This window comes from Microtus ochrogaster, chromosome 24 (genome assembly GCF_000317375.1).
Source record: "Microtus ochrogaster isolate Prairie Vole_2 chromosome 24, MicOch1.0, whole genome shotgun sequence".
In the NCBI taxonomy this organism is placed as follows: Eukaryota; Metazoa; Chordata; class Mammalia; order Rodentia; family Cricetidae; genus Microtus; species Microtus ochrogaster.
The window spans coordinates 32,410,182-32,428,360 of NC_022024.1; the positions used below are offsets into that span (position 1 = coordinate 32,410,182).

The following is an 18,179-nucleotide window of genomic DNA, read 5'->3' on the forward strand; positions in this document are numbered from 1 at the left end:
CATGTCTCCTGAAGAGCACAGCTGTTCTCCACCTAGGTCTGCCCTCCGCGTGCAGTAATTAGCTTCCGTCTGCTTTGCCTTTTGTTTTCATCTGAGCGTGCTCTGTCTGCGTGGACTTCATCTCCAGCCCATCTCTGTTAGCTCATTTTCCGTCGTTGCCCAGTTCACTCGAGAATAGCGTGTACTTAATTAACCAGCAACGTTCTAGTACGTTCTCTTGCCGATTGTCTTTACTAATCCCACAACTGCTTTCTACTTGGAAACTGGTCACACTGGAATAAGGCTCCGCTAAATGAAACAAAAACCTCAGCTTGGCTTGGGATTGAAGGAGCCTTGATACATCCACACCTGGAAGGTGTTTAAGCAATTAAGAATACATTTAGCGCCTGTTGGTTAAAGGTGCATGAGCTTATTAAATGTAGATTCGATGTGGATTTTAGTCACCTAAACCTGGGCACACAAAAATAAAACTGTTTCAGGGTTTACCAAGAAGGCTAAGAACGATACTGTCAATATAAGTCACAAAATAGATGTTGAACATTTGCCTATTTAAAAGACGCCTTCGTTCTTCTGTTCACGCTATTGCCTGATGATAAAAGTGACCATCTCTGGCTGATCCAAAACGCTAGGTATAGAACAGGTTGTCAGGTGGTCAGTTTTAAACATCACTCCCTCGTCAGGGAGAATTTAGCAAGGTAACAGAAAAATGTAACTGTTACTCTAAGTTACATTGGTTTTTATGATAATGAATATTGATTGCCGTATTAAGGGTTGTTCTCCAAGGGAATCAACTTCCAAATGTTTAAGGCTGTGTCTCCAAGCCTACTGCATTGACTGGCTCATTGGTGTGATAGCTAGAGATTCCATTTTATGGTGGGATGAAAAGAATGTTTCTTATTGTGAGTACCTCTTCAACACATACAGATGTGTCTGCTTGTCTTTCAGGAAGAAATACGCCCCCAGTTTGAAGCCAAGTATTCCAAGAAAGAGCGGATGAACCCCATTTCTGGAAAGCCGGAACCTTACCAAGCATTTACTGATAAATGCAGCAGACTCATCGTTTCTGCATCAGGAATATTCTTCATGGTTTGAAACTTTTTAAAAAAAAAAATCTCTTTAGTTTTTAGATGGTACAAACTTCTGACATAGCAACAGTAATCATGCCAGGTATTTGCACGATTATATAAAACGCTTTTACACAGGATGCTGTTAAATCCTGATTGATGCATTTGGCGTCGTGGATGACATTGTTATTGCCATGTGACAGATGAAGCAGCTAAGATTCCAAAAAATTAAGGGTTTGCCTAGGGTCATCCCATAAGTGAGTGTTCAGACGCCCACGCTAATGTCCTAGTTCTCCCTCTTGCCGTGTCCCACTGTGCTCTATTGAAATGAGCTAAAACTGGGAGAGCATATTTGGGAACGCTTCCCCAAACCAAGACAGTGAAGAAACGGAGTTGAAAGAAGCCAATCACATAGAAAGACCCAAACCCACATCCTTCTTTGGGTACCACTTCTAAGTAATGCCGTCACACTTTACCTTCCACACACACACATACACACACACACACACACACACACACACACACACACACACACACACATATTTGTACTTCCTGACTTATTTCTCATATAAGATCTAGATACGTAGATTAGGTTTTCCTGTTCTATAGACACGGACCCTAAAGCCCAGGAAGCTGAGGCTGTGCAGAAGTCACACTAGTGCCTAATGGCACAGCTAGAACTCTGCCCTGTCCTCTGGCTCTAAATCCAGTGGCTTGTCCTGCCTTCGTAGCCCTGCCGTGTATGGCCTTCAGTGCAGACTTCATCTGTCTCCCTATCGTCAGCACCAGGACTCAAATATTTGTTTAACCCTTACTATGTTCCTATTATCCTTGCCAGTCCTAGCCAAAGTTTATACCACAGTTTGTGTGTGTGTGTGTGTATTTTGCACCAGAAGTGAGCAGAAAATAAAGTTTTTACAAAAAAAAAAAGGAAAGGAATCTGCAAATCAATGGATGTTTACTTCAGGGATTGGATTTAAAACTCAGCTTTAGGTAATTAAACCTCTATTAGGAATCACTGAATGAAAGTTCCAAAACTGTGTGGAGTCTCAGATTCTGTTGTCTTATAAAAATAGGAGATAGTGCCGGGCGGTGGTGGCGCACGCCTTTAATCCCAGCACTTGGGAGGCAGAGTCAGGTGGATCTGTGTGAGTTCGAGACCTGCCTGGTCTACAAGAGCTAGTTCCAGGACAGGCTCCAAAACCACAGAGAAACCCTGTCTCGAAAAAAAAAAAAAAAATAGGAGATAGTTATTATATCTATAATATAAACTATTATAAACATACTGCAAACTATTCCAAAGTATCATGAATCTCCAGCAAAAGATGCTTCTGTCTATGTTTGTATCCAATAGTAAGATACTATGTGTCTGTCACATCATTAGTAAGCAGAGTATACAGATCAGTCTATGCTTGTATCCAATAGTAAGATACTATGTGTCTGTCACATCCTTAGTTTACTCAGGGACACATAAAGGGAGTATACAGATACTGTCCATGCCTTCTGGGTCTTGCTTTCTAGTGGGAGAAATTAACCATGATTTGACAAATCGTTAGAAATCATCGGGGTACCCCAAAAGAGGATGCACCCATTTAGCGCATGTGCCATGTTCTAGCAACAACAACACTCCGGTGCTCAGGCGTGAAAAGGGGTGGGGTTGGGGGGAGTTCCCTGTGTATAGGAGTGCGTGCACATTGGGCAGGAGATGGGTGGACGGGTGTTGTAGACAAAGGAAATAGTCTTGAAGATTGAAAATGCTTAACTCACTTGAAGCCATGAGCAATATCCGTGGGTTGTCATGATGGCTCGGCAGATAAAGGTGCCTGCCATCAAGCTCGACTTCCTGACTCTGATACCTGGAACCCACTTGGTGGAAGGAGAAAACTAGCCCCTAAGTTGTCCTCTGACCTCCATGCTGCACCATGACGTTCATGGTCCTACACACGTACACACACACACACACACACACACACAAACAAGAAAGAAAGAAGATAAGGTTTTGTTTTTTTTTTTAGAAAGAAGCAAATATCCAGGATCCCCAGAGAGTAGAAAGAATGTGCCTTGTGGGTTGAGACTTTGCTTACATCTTATGATAATAAGAACAGGAAACAAACTATTGCAATCAGAAGCATAATAAATTTCTATAATAATTATGTGTTAGTCTGAACACTCGATTATTATGCTTTCAAAGCCTTGAGCAGATCTTCAGCGTTCAAGCTGTGTGGTTGTTCTACTCTGTTGGAAAATCCAGAGAAAGTATTCTCCTGCGAACACCAAACTTGCGTGGGAAAAGCGTACATTCTCTCGGGGGCACTCTGGAAGCAGAATCACCATCACTTGGTTTTCTCTCTTCATCAGAACACAAATCTGCTTCCTGAAACCTGACATGGCGGTCTCACTGGCTTTCCTCCATCTTCCTTCTAGATCTGTGTGGTGATCGCGGCCGTGTTCGGGATCGTCATTTACCGGGTGGTGACTGTCAGCACTTTCGCCGCCTTTAAGTGGGCACTAATCAGGAATAACTCTCAGGTTGCAACCACAGGGACTGCAGTGTGCATCAACTTTTGCATCATTATGCTGCTAAACGTGGTAAGTGAGCGGCGAGGCGAAGAGCCAAAAGGGTGGGGGTGGGGGGCTGGTGTGCTGCTGTGATGGTTTTCGTCTGTTACTGAAAAGACTGACCTCAAGGCAGAAGGTCTGTGATGAGGCACTGGTGGCTAGACACGTAGATCTGGGTCTTTAAAAGACTCGATTCAAACCCAGGCTCCAGGACCATGTGCACCAGGCACCCACCTCCCGGAACCTCAGGTCCCTTGTTGATTCTGTCGGACAGCACCGACTTTCCCTTTGGTGAAACCTAAGAGTGTGTTTAGCCAGTCCGGCTCAGAGGCTGGAATCTGTTGGCCTCTGTCCTTCATTCAGAGCATCATAGAGCCTCCAGGATCTGACATGTCCTTCGAGATTACCCCCTGAGGAAAATGTCGGGAGGATGCATGCGTACACACTGCTCATGCTGCTCTCAGACTTCCTGCAATCGTGTATTTCAGGCCAGACCTCTCCTCTGAACACTAGACTTGCATGGGAAATGGCCTCCCAGGCAGTCTCCAACACTCCCATCTTAAAATTTCTTTTGTTATATTTGTGTGCGTGCATGCGTGTATGCATTGTGTGTGTGAATGCCTATGAAGGCACATGCAGAATACGGAATGCTTGTGGACCGCGTTGACTGTTTCCTTCTTCCATGTGGGTACCGAGGATGTGTCTAAGGTAATTAGACTTGGACGTGCCTTTAGTGCCGAACCAACTTGGAAAGCCCCGCTTTCTCCATTCTTCTTTCAAATACAGCTCCCCATTTTCCCTTGAGGATCAGCTGGTCCCAAAGCCTCTCGCTTACATATGTTCAGACTAAACTAGAGCTAGCGTATCCTTCATGCATCCGTTTCTCTCCCCACCAAAATGTACCTACACCAGATGTGGTGTGACACATCTGGAATCTCACACACGAACAAGGCAAGGCTGGAGGGTCAAAGTTCAAAGGTAGAATTGGGCTACCTTTCACACATCCCTGGGCCAAGTCCCCAGCATCTCTGCTCCGGGTTGTCTCGGTGGCTTTCTAACTGGTCTCCTAGCCCTATACCGGCTCACCTCAGTCTTGGTTCAATGCAGAAACCACATGGACCGTTGCATGCAGGTCAGTCATGTGACTCCTCCAAAGGTTTATAAGTTCAGTGGCTTTCCTTTCACTCAGAGGAAAAATTCAAGTGTTCTTGCCTCCCTCCTTCCTGATAGCTCTTACCAGAATATTCTGTCCCTCCCTTCGTGAGGGTCTGCATAGCTTATGTTCTCACCTTGCTCTGGTCTTTGTTTAAATATTACTTCTTTAAATAAAGGCTTCCAGTCACTATGTTTCAGGTTGTAACTTGCCCTTGACATCCATCCGATGGCTCCCTACCTCCATGCTTGCTTTATTTTTCTCTATACAATGTATCACCCTCTATTATCCTCCTGGTTTCATGTAATATCTTCTCCTCCGGTGTAGGTCCACAAGAGCAGAGCCCTTTCTCTCTTTGGCTTATTTTTACTGTTATTAGGCACTAGTGTCTGAGGAAGCACATGGCACATAGCAGGAATTCAGTAAATTATTGTCATTCGTACAACAACAAAAAAAAATAACAACTGACAAGGATAGGCTTTGAGGTCAAATGTGCATAAGAACACTGACCCTCGGGGTTTAGAGTAGGAAATAATTGAGATAATATATGTATTGAGCACAGCATCGGGCATGAATTAGATGTCCAACTCATCATTGTTCCATTTATGCTCATTCTAACTGCATTGCTATTATGACTCATGCTGAAATGCTAACATATTCACAAGTGGACCAGGACATTCTAAAGGCCATGTAACACCATCCCGCTACCACACAGATATACATTTTAGGTTGCCATGAACAAAGACAGAGTCAGCAGGTTGGCTCTATATGTATTTGTCCATACATACACACATGTATGTGTGCGTGTGTGTGTGTGTGTGTGTGTGTGTGTGTGTGTGTAACAATAATACAGGAAAAGGGCCTATCACTTGAGAATGGGGGTTCATGGGAGGAATTCCAAAAAGGGTATTGGGGAGAGCCTGGATAGAGGAATAGGAGGGGAGAAAGTGATACAATTCTGTTTCAGTTAAAAACCTATTTTTAAAAGTGAAAAAAAAAATTACACCTAGTAAGGGAGAGCTCTGAAAAATATCTGAGTTCCACAACCAATAACCACTGTGGAATCCCCAAGAGAATGCGACTACCCAATAATAAACAACCTCAGCTATGATTACCAAGTGTAATCAAGTAGTAATTGCTGAGCTGACAAAGTGCGGATTACTCCTTGCCAGTGATTTTTAGATCGCAGGGAGTGCCTAGTATAGAAACTGATGTTTCAGAATCAGAAGTGGTTGAAAAATAGTGCTGATAGTTTGGTGCAATGATTTCGTGGCCATTTCATCCTATGGAGACGGAGAATAGATACTTGGCCATCCTCGGTGCTCTGTGTTCTCTAGCTCGGTCCCTGTGCTAATTGCAGGAAACATGTTGTGAAGGGGGCGATTCATTGTAACCACACAGTAGAGCTTTGACAGTGTCTGGGTCTTCCTGGGGTACAGTGAACGAATGCTTGCTACTGTATTCTTAACCAATGCCTTTTCCTTACAGTGGTTATGAAAATTTTAATTTAGTTGGAGGTGTAACTTAGCCAGCAGAGTGCTTGCTGACACAGTTTCTGGGATGTCACACATTGGGTGTGGTAACAACATCTGTAATCCCAACACTTGAGAGCCAGGGGCAGGATTGGGAGTTTAAGACCAGGCTCCGCTATGTTTGAGTGAGTTTGAGGTCAGCTACACAGTACCCTGTCTCAAAATAATAATAATATGATGTCAAGCTAGGGATGTAACACGTTAGTGGAGTGGACATTGAACTTCCACAAGGCCCTGGGGTCTTTCCCCAGCACTAATTCTAATAAATAATCACAATCTGATTTGTGTAGGACTGTGTGCATTGGATCTTCACGCACATTGTGTTTGTCCCCATGTATGGAGCAGGGATCCTTGTCAGAGAAATAATACTTCCTGCAACTAGAAAGCAGGGTCTAGTCATCTCTGCTTCAAAAGACAGCCAAGAAAAGATGAAGTAACCCGAAATGGAAAAGAGGGTATAAGGAGTGGGCAAAATATCCAGCTGCTGACATTATAAAACACCTGCTGCGTGGTGAGATAGGAGCCATGAATCTATTGATACATTTTCTAACAAAGTTTCATCCTAATGAAACCCACACACTTAAAGTGTGTTGGTCAGAGGAATCACTTCCGGATATATTTTCATTTTAGGTGCACTGGGAACACTCTTGGTATTCTTATTTTCCAGATAGTCTAAAACTAAGATAACATAAGATTACTGAGTAACGGGAGGCAGAGGCAGGTGGATCTCTGTGAGTTCGAGACCAGCCTGGTCTACAGAGCTAGTTCCAGGACAGGCTCCAAAGCCACAGAGAAACCCTGTCTCGAAAAAAAAAAAAAAAAAAAAAAAAAAAAAGATTACTGAGTAAAAACTACTGGTGAGACCGGTAGTGACACACTGTAGCAAGGGGAAGAAAGAAAAGAGAAACAGGGCACAAGAACTCAGCAAGAAGCCACATCCAAGGCTCTCTTGTTCAGTGGCCAATTGCCCCACCCCCCTCGGCTCTGTTTCCCATCCCCGCATCATTTTACACTCCTGCCGTTTGCCCTGAAGCTTCGTGAGTTCCATTATGAGAGTAGCCAAGTGTGTAATGTAGTTTGGAAGAGTTTTCATCAGAATATAAAAACATAATAATTTAAGTCTTTGGGAAACAATCGCAGCGTAATGGATGGCCAGCTAATGACTGAGCCGAGAGCGTTGAAAAACTAAATTCTCTATTGACTTTTGAAAATACTCAATTTAAGATATTTTTGTTATCCAGGAATACAGTAATTTTTTTTTACAGCTCTCTTAATTGGTTTGGGCTACTTAAATTTTTGATCAGAATGGCCTTTCAAAATAAGAAAAAAAAAGCCTACAAGATTTAGATGTTAATTATTAACCCTTTTTATTAACTGACTATAAAAACCTTGAGGAAGAAATTGTTTTTTATATTTATTTGAAACTTTGTGCAGTTATTTTGAATAACACATCCTGTTTCTGACTTTTTGCTGAGTTCATCTGATCTTCACGGAAGAAGCACATTTATACGTGATGCTTGTTTCTAAGATCCTGTGATGTTATTTACTTTTGTGTATGTGCTTAAAAAATAGAATCTGTACTTACCAAGTTATCTGAGCCCAAGCACTCTGCTGCCCCTGGATGACTGATTAAGACGCGTTTATTGGTTTGTGTTTTATTCAGTGTCTTGACAGTTAGCTCCAAAGAGGGGCGAAGGGGGCCGGCGTCATTCTCTTTTTCCTGTTCCAACTGTGTTTTGCTCCACTAATGACCCACTGGCATGTCAAAATCATGCTTGCACACTAAGTAGACCAACAAGAGAGGAAGATGGAGGCTATAATAACTCTTTTTATTCAGCCATATGGATTTGAATAAGATATTTCGCCATGCTATTAAAAAGTGGGAAGCATAATGTTGGCATAATATATAATAAATTATATAACATAATATATAATAAATTAGAAAATATTACTTATGTTAGAACAAATTCACAAGTATCGATCAGGCTGATATGATCAAATTAGAAGTGTTCATAGCGATCACATTTGAAAATTATACCTTAAAACATGACTATGTTGTGTCAATTGCAAATATTATCAACCATAGTTTACAGTATCTGATAACATTGTAAAACAAGTCATAAAGTGGCTAAAGCAAGACCTGACCTGAGATAATTATCTTACATGTTAATGAATTAAGATCTCCCATTAAAAGACAGAGTGACCGAATAGATACTATAATGAGACTCCAGCTATATGTTTTTTAAAGAAATTTGCTTTCCCCGTAGGGTGGAAGTGAAGAGGTGGTTTTAGATATTTCATACAAATTGAACCTAAAAGGAAGCAGGAGTCGCTGTGACCATATTAAATAAAATGGGCTTTAGATTACAAGTAATAAAAAGCTAAGAAATTCCTCTATATAACAATGAAGGATTGAATTAAAGAGGGGGGAATAATTTGTTTCATTAAGTTTGGAAACCATTTTTTTTTCTGCTGACCTTATCAGAATAAACCATTCAATCTTTTTTAATAGCTCAGTGGCCTGATAAGGAATCAGCTGTTTTACACAAACCCTCACCTAAGGGCCCCTGACTTACAATGAGCTCGCTCTATACATACATGATACATATCTATCATACATAGCCAAGGTCTCCTGCCTGTCTGTTATGTCCCTCATTTCCTCCCTCCCTCTCTTCTTCCCTCTCTCTTTTCTCTCTCTCTTTCCCCCAACCTCCCCTCCTCCACTAATGCTATGGATTCTTCTCTCATCTCCCTACACTGTATTTTTCAAAAAGTGAACATAGTAGTAGTTATGTATAACCAACATAGTGGACATTGGTGGTACAGTGGTGAGCACAGCTGCCTTCCAAAAAGCTAATACAAGTCATGTCTTCATGTCTATGTTATTTTTAAATGCCAGTTTTTTTTTTCATTGTCCACCGCTAAGTGACTGGTATATCCCCAGCTCAAGAGACCTTTGAGATAAATGTCGCAAATTAACAAAGATTTATTATTTGAAAACAATAAAGAATAAACGGAGAATCAAAATTATACTTTTCAGGAAGGTATTTTGCCAGACAAATGTAATACTCTTTGACAATTATGTAATTAAGCAGTTTTAATGACAGCATGTTTTGTAGCATGAACGGAAGTTTTACTGGAGCCTCTATTCTAATCTCTTGTTTACAGAGAGGTCGAAGGAAATATGACTACTCTATACCACATAATTTCTTGCTGTAATTATACCAATCTCTTTTTAACAGTGGACTCCATGAGCTGGGGTTTCTGTGTGCAAAAGTTCATCTTACGGCTTTAGTAATTACATCTTTGGTTTTTTCTAATATTTTTTTCATTTTACATGCCAACCACAGTTTCTCCTCCCCCTCTCTCCCTGCTCCTGTCCACTCTTCAGAGAGAGTAAGGCCTCCCATGGGGAATCAACAAAGTCTGGCACATCAAGTTGAGGCAGGACGGAGCCCCTGTCTCCTGTATCAAGGCTAAGAGCAAGGGATCCCACCATAGGGAATGGGCTCCAAAAGGCCAGTTCATGCACCAGCGATAAACGCTAACCCCACTGCCAGGGGCCTAAGAAAAAGACCAAGCCACACAACTGTCTCCCACACGCAGAGGGTCTGGTTCAGCCCGTGCACACTCCCCAGCTGTCAGTCCAGAGTCCATGAGCTCCCACTAACTTAGGTCAGCTGACTCTGTGGGTTTCTCCATCATGATCGTGACAACCACCACTGCCTTGCTCCTATTATCCCTCTCCCCTCACTTCAGCTGGACCCCAGGAGCTCGGCCCAGTGCCTTGTTGTATAGGAAAATCATTTGCCTTAATAGAGCAAGTAGCCATTGCTGAATGTTTAGAATCATACAGTCGAAGGCTCCACAGTAAGCAAGAATCTTGGGGAAGAGAAATCAGAAATTAGGAAGGACTTGAATGTCAGTTAGTGTGATCCTGAAGGAGAGGTGAAGCCACATGGTCAGACCCGACACCTTCCCAAAGAGAATGCTGGCGTTCAGCCTGCAGAATTGATAAGTACTTTGTTTGTTTGTTTGTTTGTTTTTTGTTTTTTCTAGACAGGGTTTGATCTGTGTGATCTTATTTTCATATTATTCAGCCCATTAATGTAATTATCATTTTCATTTATCATCTTTCTTTTCAGAGAAGGCAGTTTTCATTCTCTCAATTTACATCTCCTCTGGAAAATCTCTGATAGCTATATTTTCTTTAACTACCTTCAACACCTACCTGTATGTATACACACATGTACACACACACCCTCCATTCCCTCTGACGGCCCTCTGTCAGTCAGATAACTGGGTGAGTCAAGGGTGTGTCCCTTGCACTTAGAGAGAATCAGAAAAACACACACTGGGAGTCTCCCGCAATGCTTATTCGCTCCGGCCTTTAAGAGTGTCGTAATGCAGAATCCACAGCATTCCACAGCGGTAAGATGACAGACCCTGCCTTAGAAACGAAAGCAGGCCTTTTGCCTTCAGCTGTCTACACTCAGGAATGTGATGAATGTCCAGCCTCGCTTAGGAAACTGGTAATCAGTGGCGGCTAGTCTCATTGCCACAGAATTATCCACCCCAAAACAAGAAGCATGATTCTTACAGTCAGGAAGAAAGACCTTACACATTTCCAGTTATCCCCAAAAGTGTGCACTTGCTCACAATGCTTCCACTGTTCAAACCGTAAAGAAAGAAAAGGTTTCGCTCCTGACTTGATTGCCGATCTTCTTTATACTTATAGGGCTTCACAACACCTAGCGCTCACTTGTTCTCACTTGTTAAAGGTGTGGAATTTCTCTTACAGCTCTATGAAAAAGTCGCGCTTCTCCTGACCAATCTAGGTGAGTACAAGCCCGCTGTGGAAGGCACTCTGGGATCGAGACTACAGCTTCCTTTCCCAGGCTCTGGAAATGAACAGCCCCATTGTGGCTCCTGGTTGGCCAACCGCTATCCAGTTGGGGGTACCAACTTGTTTACGGGCAACACAAGTTGGATTCTGTGGGTTATTTTTAACAAAAGAGAACATGAAATTGGGACAGGGTAGAGGGTAGACCTGGGAGGCTTAGTGGGGATGAATATGATTAAAATACATTAAGTGTATATATTAAATTCTGAATTAATAAAAATACTGTGTTTAAAAAAAATACCCCGTTTACTGAGAATTGCATGCAGCACATACTCATTCTTTCCCTTCAGCAGAACAATTTAAATGTGTCTAGTAATAAGGTCTTTTCAATCTATACTTTTCAAACCTGCTTTATCCCTGATGTGCCATAGGCAAGTAGATATTTCCCCTGATGTACACACAGAAAATAGCATCGCAAAAGCACCTATGTAGGAAGGATCCAGGATCATTTCAAAAACGTTCGCTACCAGTTACCTCCATTTTAGAATTACAGGTGGGTTCCACAAGGCACAGTGGCGGACTCACGGACTCCAGCAGCTCAGGAGGCTGGAGCAGAAGAGCAATATTAGCTCAAGAGTTTGACACATGCTAGGACAACGTTAAAAAAAAGTCAAAGATGTCAGGTTTTCAAAATTGGTCATTTCGGAGACTAATAACCGTTTAGACCAAGAATGTAGTCAGAACAACGGTGATGGACTTCTGTGGAAAGACATTTTTGTAGACAAATTGTCTCTAAGGACACTTCTCTGGCCTTAGAACATACTAGAACAATCTGATAGCCAGCTATAAGCTGTACATTACTACAGTTTTCAGGCTATAAAAATTGCTTCAATTTTATTTGTGAGATGTTGGCTGTTCTACAGCCAATAAGAAAATCACATGTTTTCACGGGTAGCTCGCTTTGATATATTCCTGTGTATAGCTTGTCCAAAGGGAAGACATTCCAAAATAGTTTTTGTAGAATCATCATTACGCCACTGAAACCATTTATTGAGTTGGTATGTCTTATCCAAAGATGGCCATGTCATTTGACGTCTTCCATCACCACTATGCCTTTACCAAGAAGAAAATAGCTTAGCCGAGGTAAAGGGAATTGCCCGTTGGTAGGCTGTGTCCAGGAGCAACGGAATCGAAGATGGCCAACATATGACTTGAGATAAATGAGAACCCAGCCCCCAGACAACCAAGAAAACCTCCACCTGTAACTAGGATCTCAGTTTGCAGAAGTGAAACTAATCCCGTTGAGAAGTGTTCGGCGTTTCTTCCTTTCCCAGCAGCACAGCCTAGTCCTAACACTGACGTTTCAATCATCTTAAATCTGCGTTTCTTTCTCCCCCCCCTTCCCTTCTCAGTTGCGCTCCCAGGAAGCATCCCGAGGTTAAGTCATAGAAAAGCAATTGTGGGGTGAAATGTTAGACGCGCAGTTAGAAGTTTGGGGGTTGTGGCAATAGAGAAAACCTTATTGCCTTAAGTACATGTTCTTTGACCTTGCTTGAGCTTAGACATCAGCTCCTCGGGAAAGATGAGTAGATCAGACGTGAGATGTCAGACTGGAGGCTTGGCCTCAGGGGCAACTCGCTCCATCTTTTGGCTCATGCCATAGTGTCCAAAGGATGTTTGCATCATGGAAGTCAAAGTATGATGAGTGTCAAGTTGGCCCCTGACTGAGGTTGTCACAGATGCGTGCCACAGATAGCGATATATGGAGAAACTCTAAAGATGAAGACATCCTTTGGTTTTTGTTTATGAGAGTGAAAGAAACAGTAAATGAGGGTAGAAGCCAAAGAGACAAACATGCCCAGTATCCTGGGATTGGCAGTTCCTTCACGTGACGTGAGATCTGGGTGCTGAGACAAAGAATCATTGGGAGCTTAGTGGGGGTCTGACGCTATGCATGCCCTACTCACCTGGCGTAACAATCTGGATGCTCAATTCCTTCAGAGGTGCCTGCAGCCACTTGAGACCACTCCGTTGTTTGGGCTGGTCTGTAAGGGGGAGTTCTACCCTCTGCATGGTCTGCTGCCCAGTTGGTCAACTGTCGGCAAACTGGAGCCCCCTGTACCTCCTGCAGAGCCTCTGAGACTGTGGGTGGGGGGAACCGGAGGTAGAGCAGGGTTCATGCTCAGCCTCTCAAACCCTGCTCCCTTCTGCCCACAGAACAGCCTCGCACAGAATCCGAGTGGGAGAACAGCTTCACCCTGAAAATGTTTCTTTTTCAGTTTGTCAACCTGAACAGTTCCACATTTTACATTGCATTCTTCCTCGGAAGGTAAGGAGCGCCTCTCTGTGAGCCCCTAGCCCTGGTGGGAATGGCGTACTCAGCCGGCTGGCCAGGGTGATCAGAGTGTAGAAAGAGAAGATTGGCTACCTCCTGTCCCTTCCCAAAAACGGCAAAACCACCTCGCTCTCTGGGAAACAGCCTCTGCTCGAAAGTGCCTGGGCCTCCTTTATTGTACAGATAAATAGCAGAAAGATAGTTTATGTAGGCGAACAGCTGATAAGTATGTGACGCCATCTCACCTGAGTCCAGCCTGTGGATGTCACACCAAGGTAGTAGGTGACAGAAGGAAATGCAAACTGGCGTGTGGCCGATGTCCCTGGCTTCGCAGAAGGATATCCCAAACAGGGAAGAGCGTAGAAGTGAGAAGCCAGGGACTTCTAGGTAACTCGAAACCCAGCAGGGATGAAGACTTGGGAGGGATGCCCTGTCCTGTGGTGTTGATGCTGATTCTGCCCATCCTATCTGAGGAGAACGGGAAGCAGGACAAGGCCAGGAGTTCCGCTTTGGTGGGATGGATGCGGTGGCCTCCCCTTTGTTGCTTAGCTATCTCAGCAGCCTGAAACTCTAGCCAAGGACTGTGACAATAACAAAACCAATACTGCTGCTGTCCAGAAGATCAGATGTGGGCAAATGCAGGAACAGAATGTAGCTGCTGCTTAAACAGGCCTGGGCACTCTGCATTGAAGCGGGGAGTGTTCAAAACCACAGGAAGCAGCAGGAACGCCTACCGCCTCCCTCAGCAGCTAGGCAGGGAGGCCAGAGGAGAAACATTCCTGGGAGAATTACAGAAGCTCAAGTAAGGACAGCTTTGGAGGGTTCCCTCGTCCCTGCAGACACCCATCATTTACTTGAAGGTAGTGTTCACCCAAAGCCTAAACCTACAGAATGCTAACGAATTGCTTCTGTGTTGAAGATTTACAGGACACCCAGGTGCCTACTTGAGACTGATAAACAGGTGGAGGCTAGAGGAGGTCAGTACTCTCCCTTGGTTCCTTGTTTCCTGCAGACCCCCATTAAACGCCCCCTTAAACGACTCGGTGTAGAGCAGAAGCCTGCCACTCCTCCCTCTCTCTCTCTCTCTCTGTTGATCGCTGTATCTCTGCTTGCTTGCCTCACAGTGCCACCCCAGCGGATGCCTTATTGATCTCTGCATGCAAATGGGCATTATAATGGTGCTAAAGCAGACCTGGAATAATTTCATGGAACTTGGCTACCCGTGAGTACCTTCGTGACCTCGTGGAGAGGCAGCATGGCTCAGAGTTGAGTGGAAGCTTGGTGCACTCAGCAGTTAACCCTGGATGTCACAGGGCAGATGCAAAATGCAGTCATAAGAACAGTAAACACTGGGGGCCAGTGCGATAGCTCACCAGGTAAAGACTTTAGCCACCCAAGCCTGACAACATGAATCAGATGCTCTTGGAACCCAGTTGAAAATGAAAGGAGACAGCTGAACCAAAATGACCCTCTGACCTCTGTGTGTGCCATGGTACACATTCTACACACATCACACACATACCCAAACAACAACAAATATTTAATTAAAAATAATGAACAATGCTCTTCTAGGTTTAGCCCAACTCATACAGATTAAAGTAAATATTCTTTTTTTTAATTTTAGTGATTTTTTGAGAACTTCATATAACGTATTTTAATCATTTCGCCCTCATCTCCCAAATCCTCCCAGATCCGTCCCCACCTCCCTGCCCATCCAAACAAATTCATGGATCTTCCTCTTCCTTTTTCTTTTTCTTCCTTCCTTCTTTTCTTCCTTCCTCTTCTTCCTCTTCTTCCTCTTCTTCCTCTTCTTTCTCTTCTTCCATCTTCTTTTCCTCCTTCTGTCTTCTTCTGACTTCTTCTGTCTTCTCCCTTCCCCTCCTTCTCCTCTTCTTCTTTGCCTACCGTGCTACCCAAAAACTCTCGGTCAGGGAGAGGAACATGGTCCCCTATCAGTAGTCACCCTCACTGACTTACCATTCTTGATGAGGCCTCTGTGCATGCGTACTCTGGCTGTGTGAGTGTAGCATGCTTTCATGATGTCTTAGACTCTTTGGGTTCCAGGATTGCAGGTCCTTAGCTATTTATCTAGTCCCAAGATCTTTGCTTCCCTAGTCCCATGATAAACCAGAATGTTACTTTAAAACAAAGAAAAGAAAAGTACTGTAAATTCAGACTACTGAACTTGGAAAAGGAGGAAACGTCAGAGATGCAAAAGAACACATTTTCATCAGTAAAAATAATGTCACCCAGTGGTAAGATTTCCTAGTTGACGACAGTGAGAAGTCTGTGTCACCTCCGTGAAGATGAGCTTGAACTTTTCTGTGACACTCCTGCTTAGCTTGGCTTTTAAGAACACAGAGCCTTTCTGTGTCTGACGGGATTCCATCCCAGTTGGTTTCCGTGTCAGCTCAGTGCCTCTGGAGGGACCGCTCAGCTAGAACAGGTGTCTGGGACTCACTGAATGAGGAAAACCTCATAGGGCCCTCTCAGAGGCAAGGCCAACGATCCTCTAGTTTTAAAGTCTCGCTCCAAGTGTCTAATGTTTTCTCTGAGACTTTAAAAACAATAAACACAAAGCGGAAAGTATGACCTTTGACTTTATGGAATGATAAGTCGAATTTAATCGAAATGTCAGAGGGTGACTCGGGATATACAGCGGAGCTGAGGTGAGCAGGGGGGTCTGAGAGCCACACCTCCTTTTTCCTCACTTGACATACTTTTGTCATTTCCATGCCGGGAGATACTAAAAACTTGCCACTTCTTCCTGGAACACTCCAGCCCACAGACTGGCCTCCTCTGTGCCGTTTCCTCCCTCCCTTGCTCCTCCTCCTCCTCCTTCTTCTCCTCCTTCTTCTTCTTCCTCTCTCTCTCTCTCTCTCTCTCTCTCTCTCTCTCTCTCTCTCTCTCTCTCTCTCAGGTCTCTTTGGGGTCGTGGAGGACATGGTTTTTTTTATTATTATTATTGAGCTCTACATTTTTCTCTACGCTCCTCCCTACCCCTCCCCTCCCCTTTAACCATCTCCCTAGGTCCCCATGCTCCCAATTTACTCAGGAGAGCTTGTCTTCTACTTCCCGTGTAGATTAGATCTCTTAGGGTCCTCATTGTTGTCTAGCTTCTCTGGGATTGTGATTTGTGGGCTGGTTTTCTTTGCTTTATGTTTAAAACCCATCTCTTTTCATATTACACAGTGGACTCCTGCATGCCGCTGAGGGCTAACAGATCAGCCTCATGTGTCAGAGAGAGATGCATTGCCACGCACCGCGCCCCTGTGTCTGCGCTCTGTGTGCCGGCACCCAGTTCCCGAGCTTCGGGCAAGGGGGCTGGAGGTTAAAATACACAGACACACACAGAGAGAGACAGCGACACGGGTCATCCTTGAATTCCCCAAGAATGCCCCCTTTATTGTGTTCAGGGGCAGATTATATAGAGATATCCACACCCCAGCCAAACCCACCAGAAACCACTCTCCTGCCATCAGGAACTCCTGAAGGTCTCATGCTCAGAGCAGCTGTAGGCACTCATATCAGGGGAAAACAAGTTGTTTACAAGAAATTCAGGATCTGGCTTCTCACTGCTCCCAACAATGCATGCCCTGGAGTCAGAGACCACATCAAACTTGAGTCTAAAGCAGTCGAGCCTTCCTAAGGAATTCTAGGAGCCTGAATGCCTGGGAGGAGGAGGTTTATGGTTTTAGATGTTCTAGGTCCCTGCAGTCAGAACATGCTGATCATAATAACACCCGTGACAGGACCACTAATGGGGATAGGTACAGACTTAAGCCGTGTGAGCCAGACCTTCTAACCTTTGAACCTTGGAACACCCCAGTGTCACCTTGTCTAAGTCAGCTCAAGCTGCTCTCGGCCCTCTCTCCAGCTCTTTCTAAGCACGAGACCATTTCGTGAATGATTAAATGAGTTGCTCACCCATTCTGTCTACTTACAAATAGAAATGCTTTTGGCGTTCAGAATTCTTTCTCATTCCGGACATAGCTTCCTGCCTGAGGGGAACTGGTATTTAGCTAAGGCTAACCCTCCTTTCTCATTACTTAAGTCTTACCAACAATCGTGTGTATTTGATAAGAAATTGATCTTGTCACCCAGGTTAATTCAGAATTGGTGGACCAGAAGAAAAGTCCGCCAGGAACACGGTACTGAAAGGAAAATAAACTTCCCACAGTGGGAAAAGGATTACAACCTTCAGCCGATGAACGCCTATGGACTCTTCGATGAATACCTGGAAATGAGTATGGAAATCTGTCTTTCCTACCGATTATGATTATGATTATGAATGCAAGCCTTTGCTCTCTGGTTACACTCAGTTAAAAGTGCATCCGTTATCATCTGGCCGTTCATGTAAGGGGTTCTGGTGTAAGGGCATTCCAAGCAACACAATGTAAGAGAAAACAAAACCTCAAGATATTGAAAGCCAGGTTTGGAGTTCTAGCTCTGTGGTAGAGTGCTTCTCTAGTGTGTACAAGACCCCGGATGAGATTCCCTAGCACCACACATGAGCGATGTTCAGCAGACAGTAATTTCCACCCCTTCACAGTACGGTGTCTTGCTCCTTGACCCATGAGAAGGGGCTCAAGTTGTAGCCTGTAAGCAGAGAGATTTCTTAGCATGTTCTAAATTCTGGGCTCAGTCTCTCTCTCTCTCTCTCTCTCTCTCTCTCTCTCTCTCTCTCTCTCTC

General features: G+C 43.9%; 1 protein-coding gene across 11 annotated transcripts in view; it reads left to right on the forward strand.

The window, feature by feature from the left end:
• Positions 1-18,179, forward strand: part of Ano4 (anoctamin 4) — a 251,949-nt gene that overhangs the window by 212,499 nt on the left and 21,271 nt on the right. For all 11 annotated transcript variants that reach the window (XM_026784526.1, XM_026784525.1, XM_026784523.1 and 8 more), the window contains 7 exons: positions 946-1,086; positions 3,489-3,653; positions 11,110-11,146; positions 13,369-13,480; positions 14,406-14,463; positions 14,611-14,708; positions 17,591-17,733. In XM_026784526.1, the coding sequence (XP_026640327.1) occupies positions 946-1,086; positions 3,489-3,653; positions 11,110-11,146; positions 13,369-13,480; positions 14,406-14,463; positions 14,611-14,708; positions 17,591-17,733 (754 nt within the window). The remainder of the gene's footprint in view (positions 1-945; positions 1,087-3,488; positions 3,654-11,109; positions 11,147-13,368; positions 13,481-14,405; positions 14,464-14,610; positions 14,709-17,590; positions 17,734-18,179) is intronic.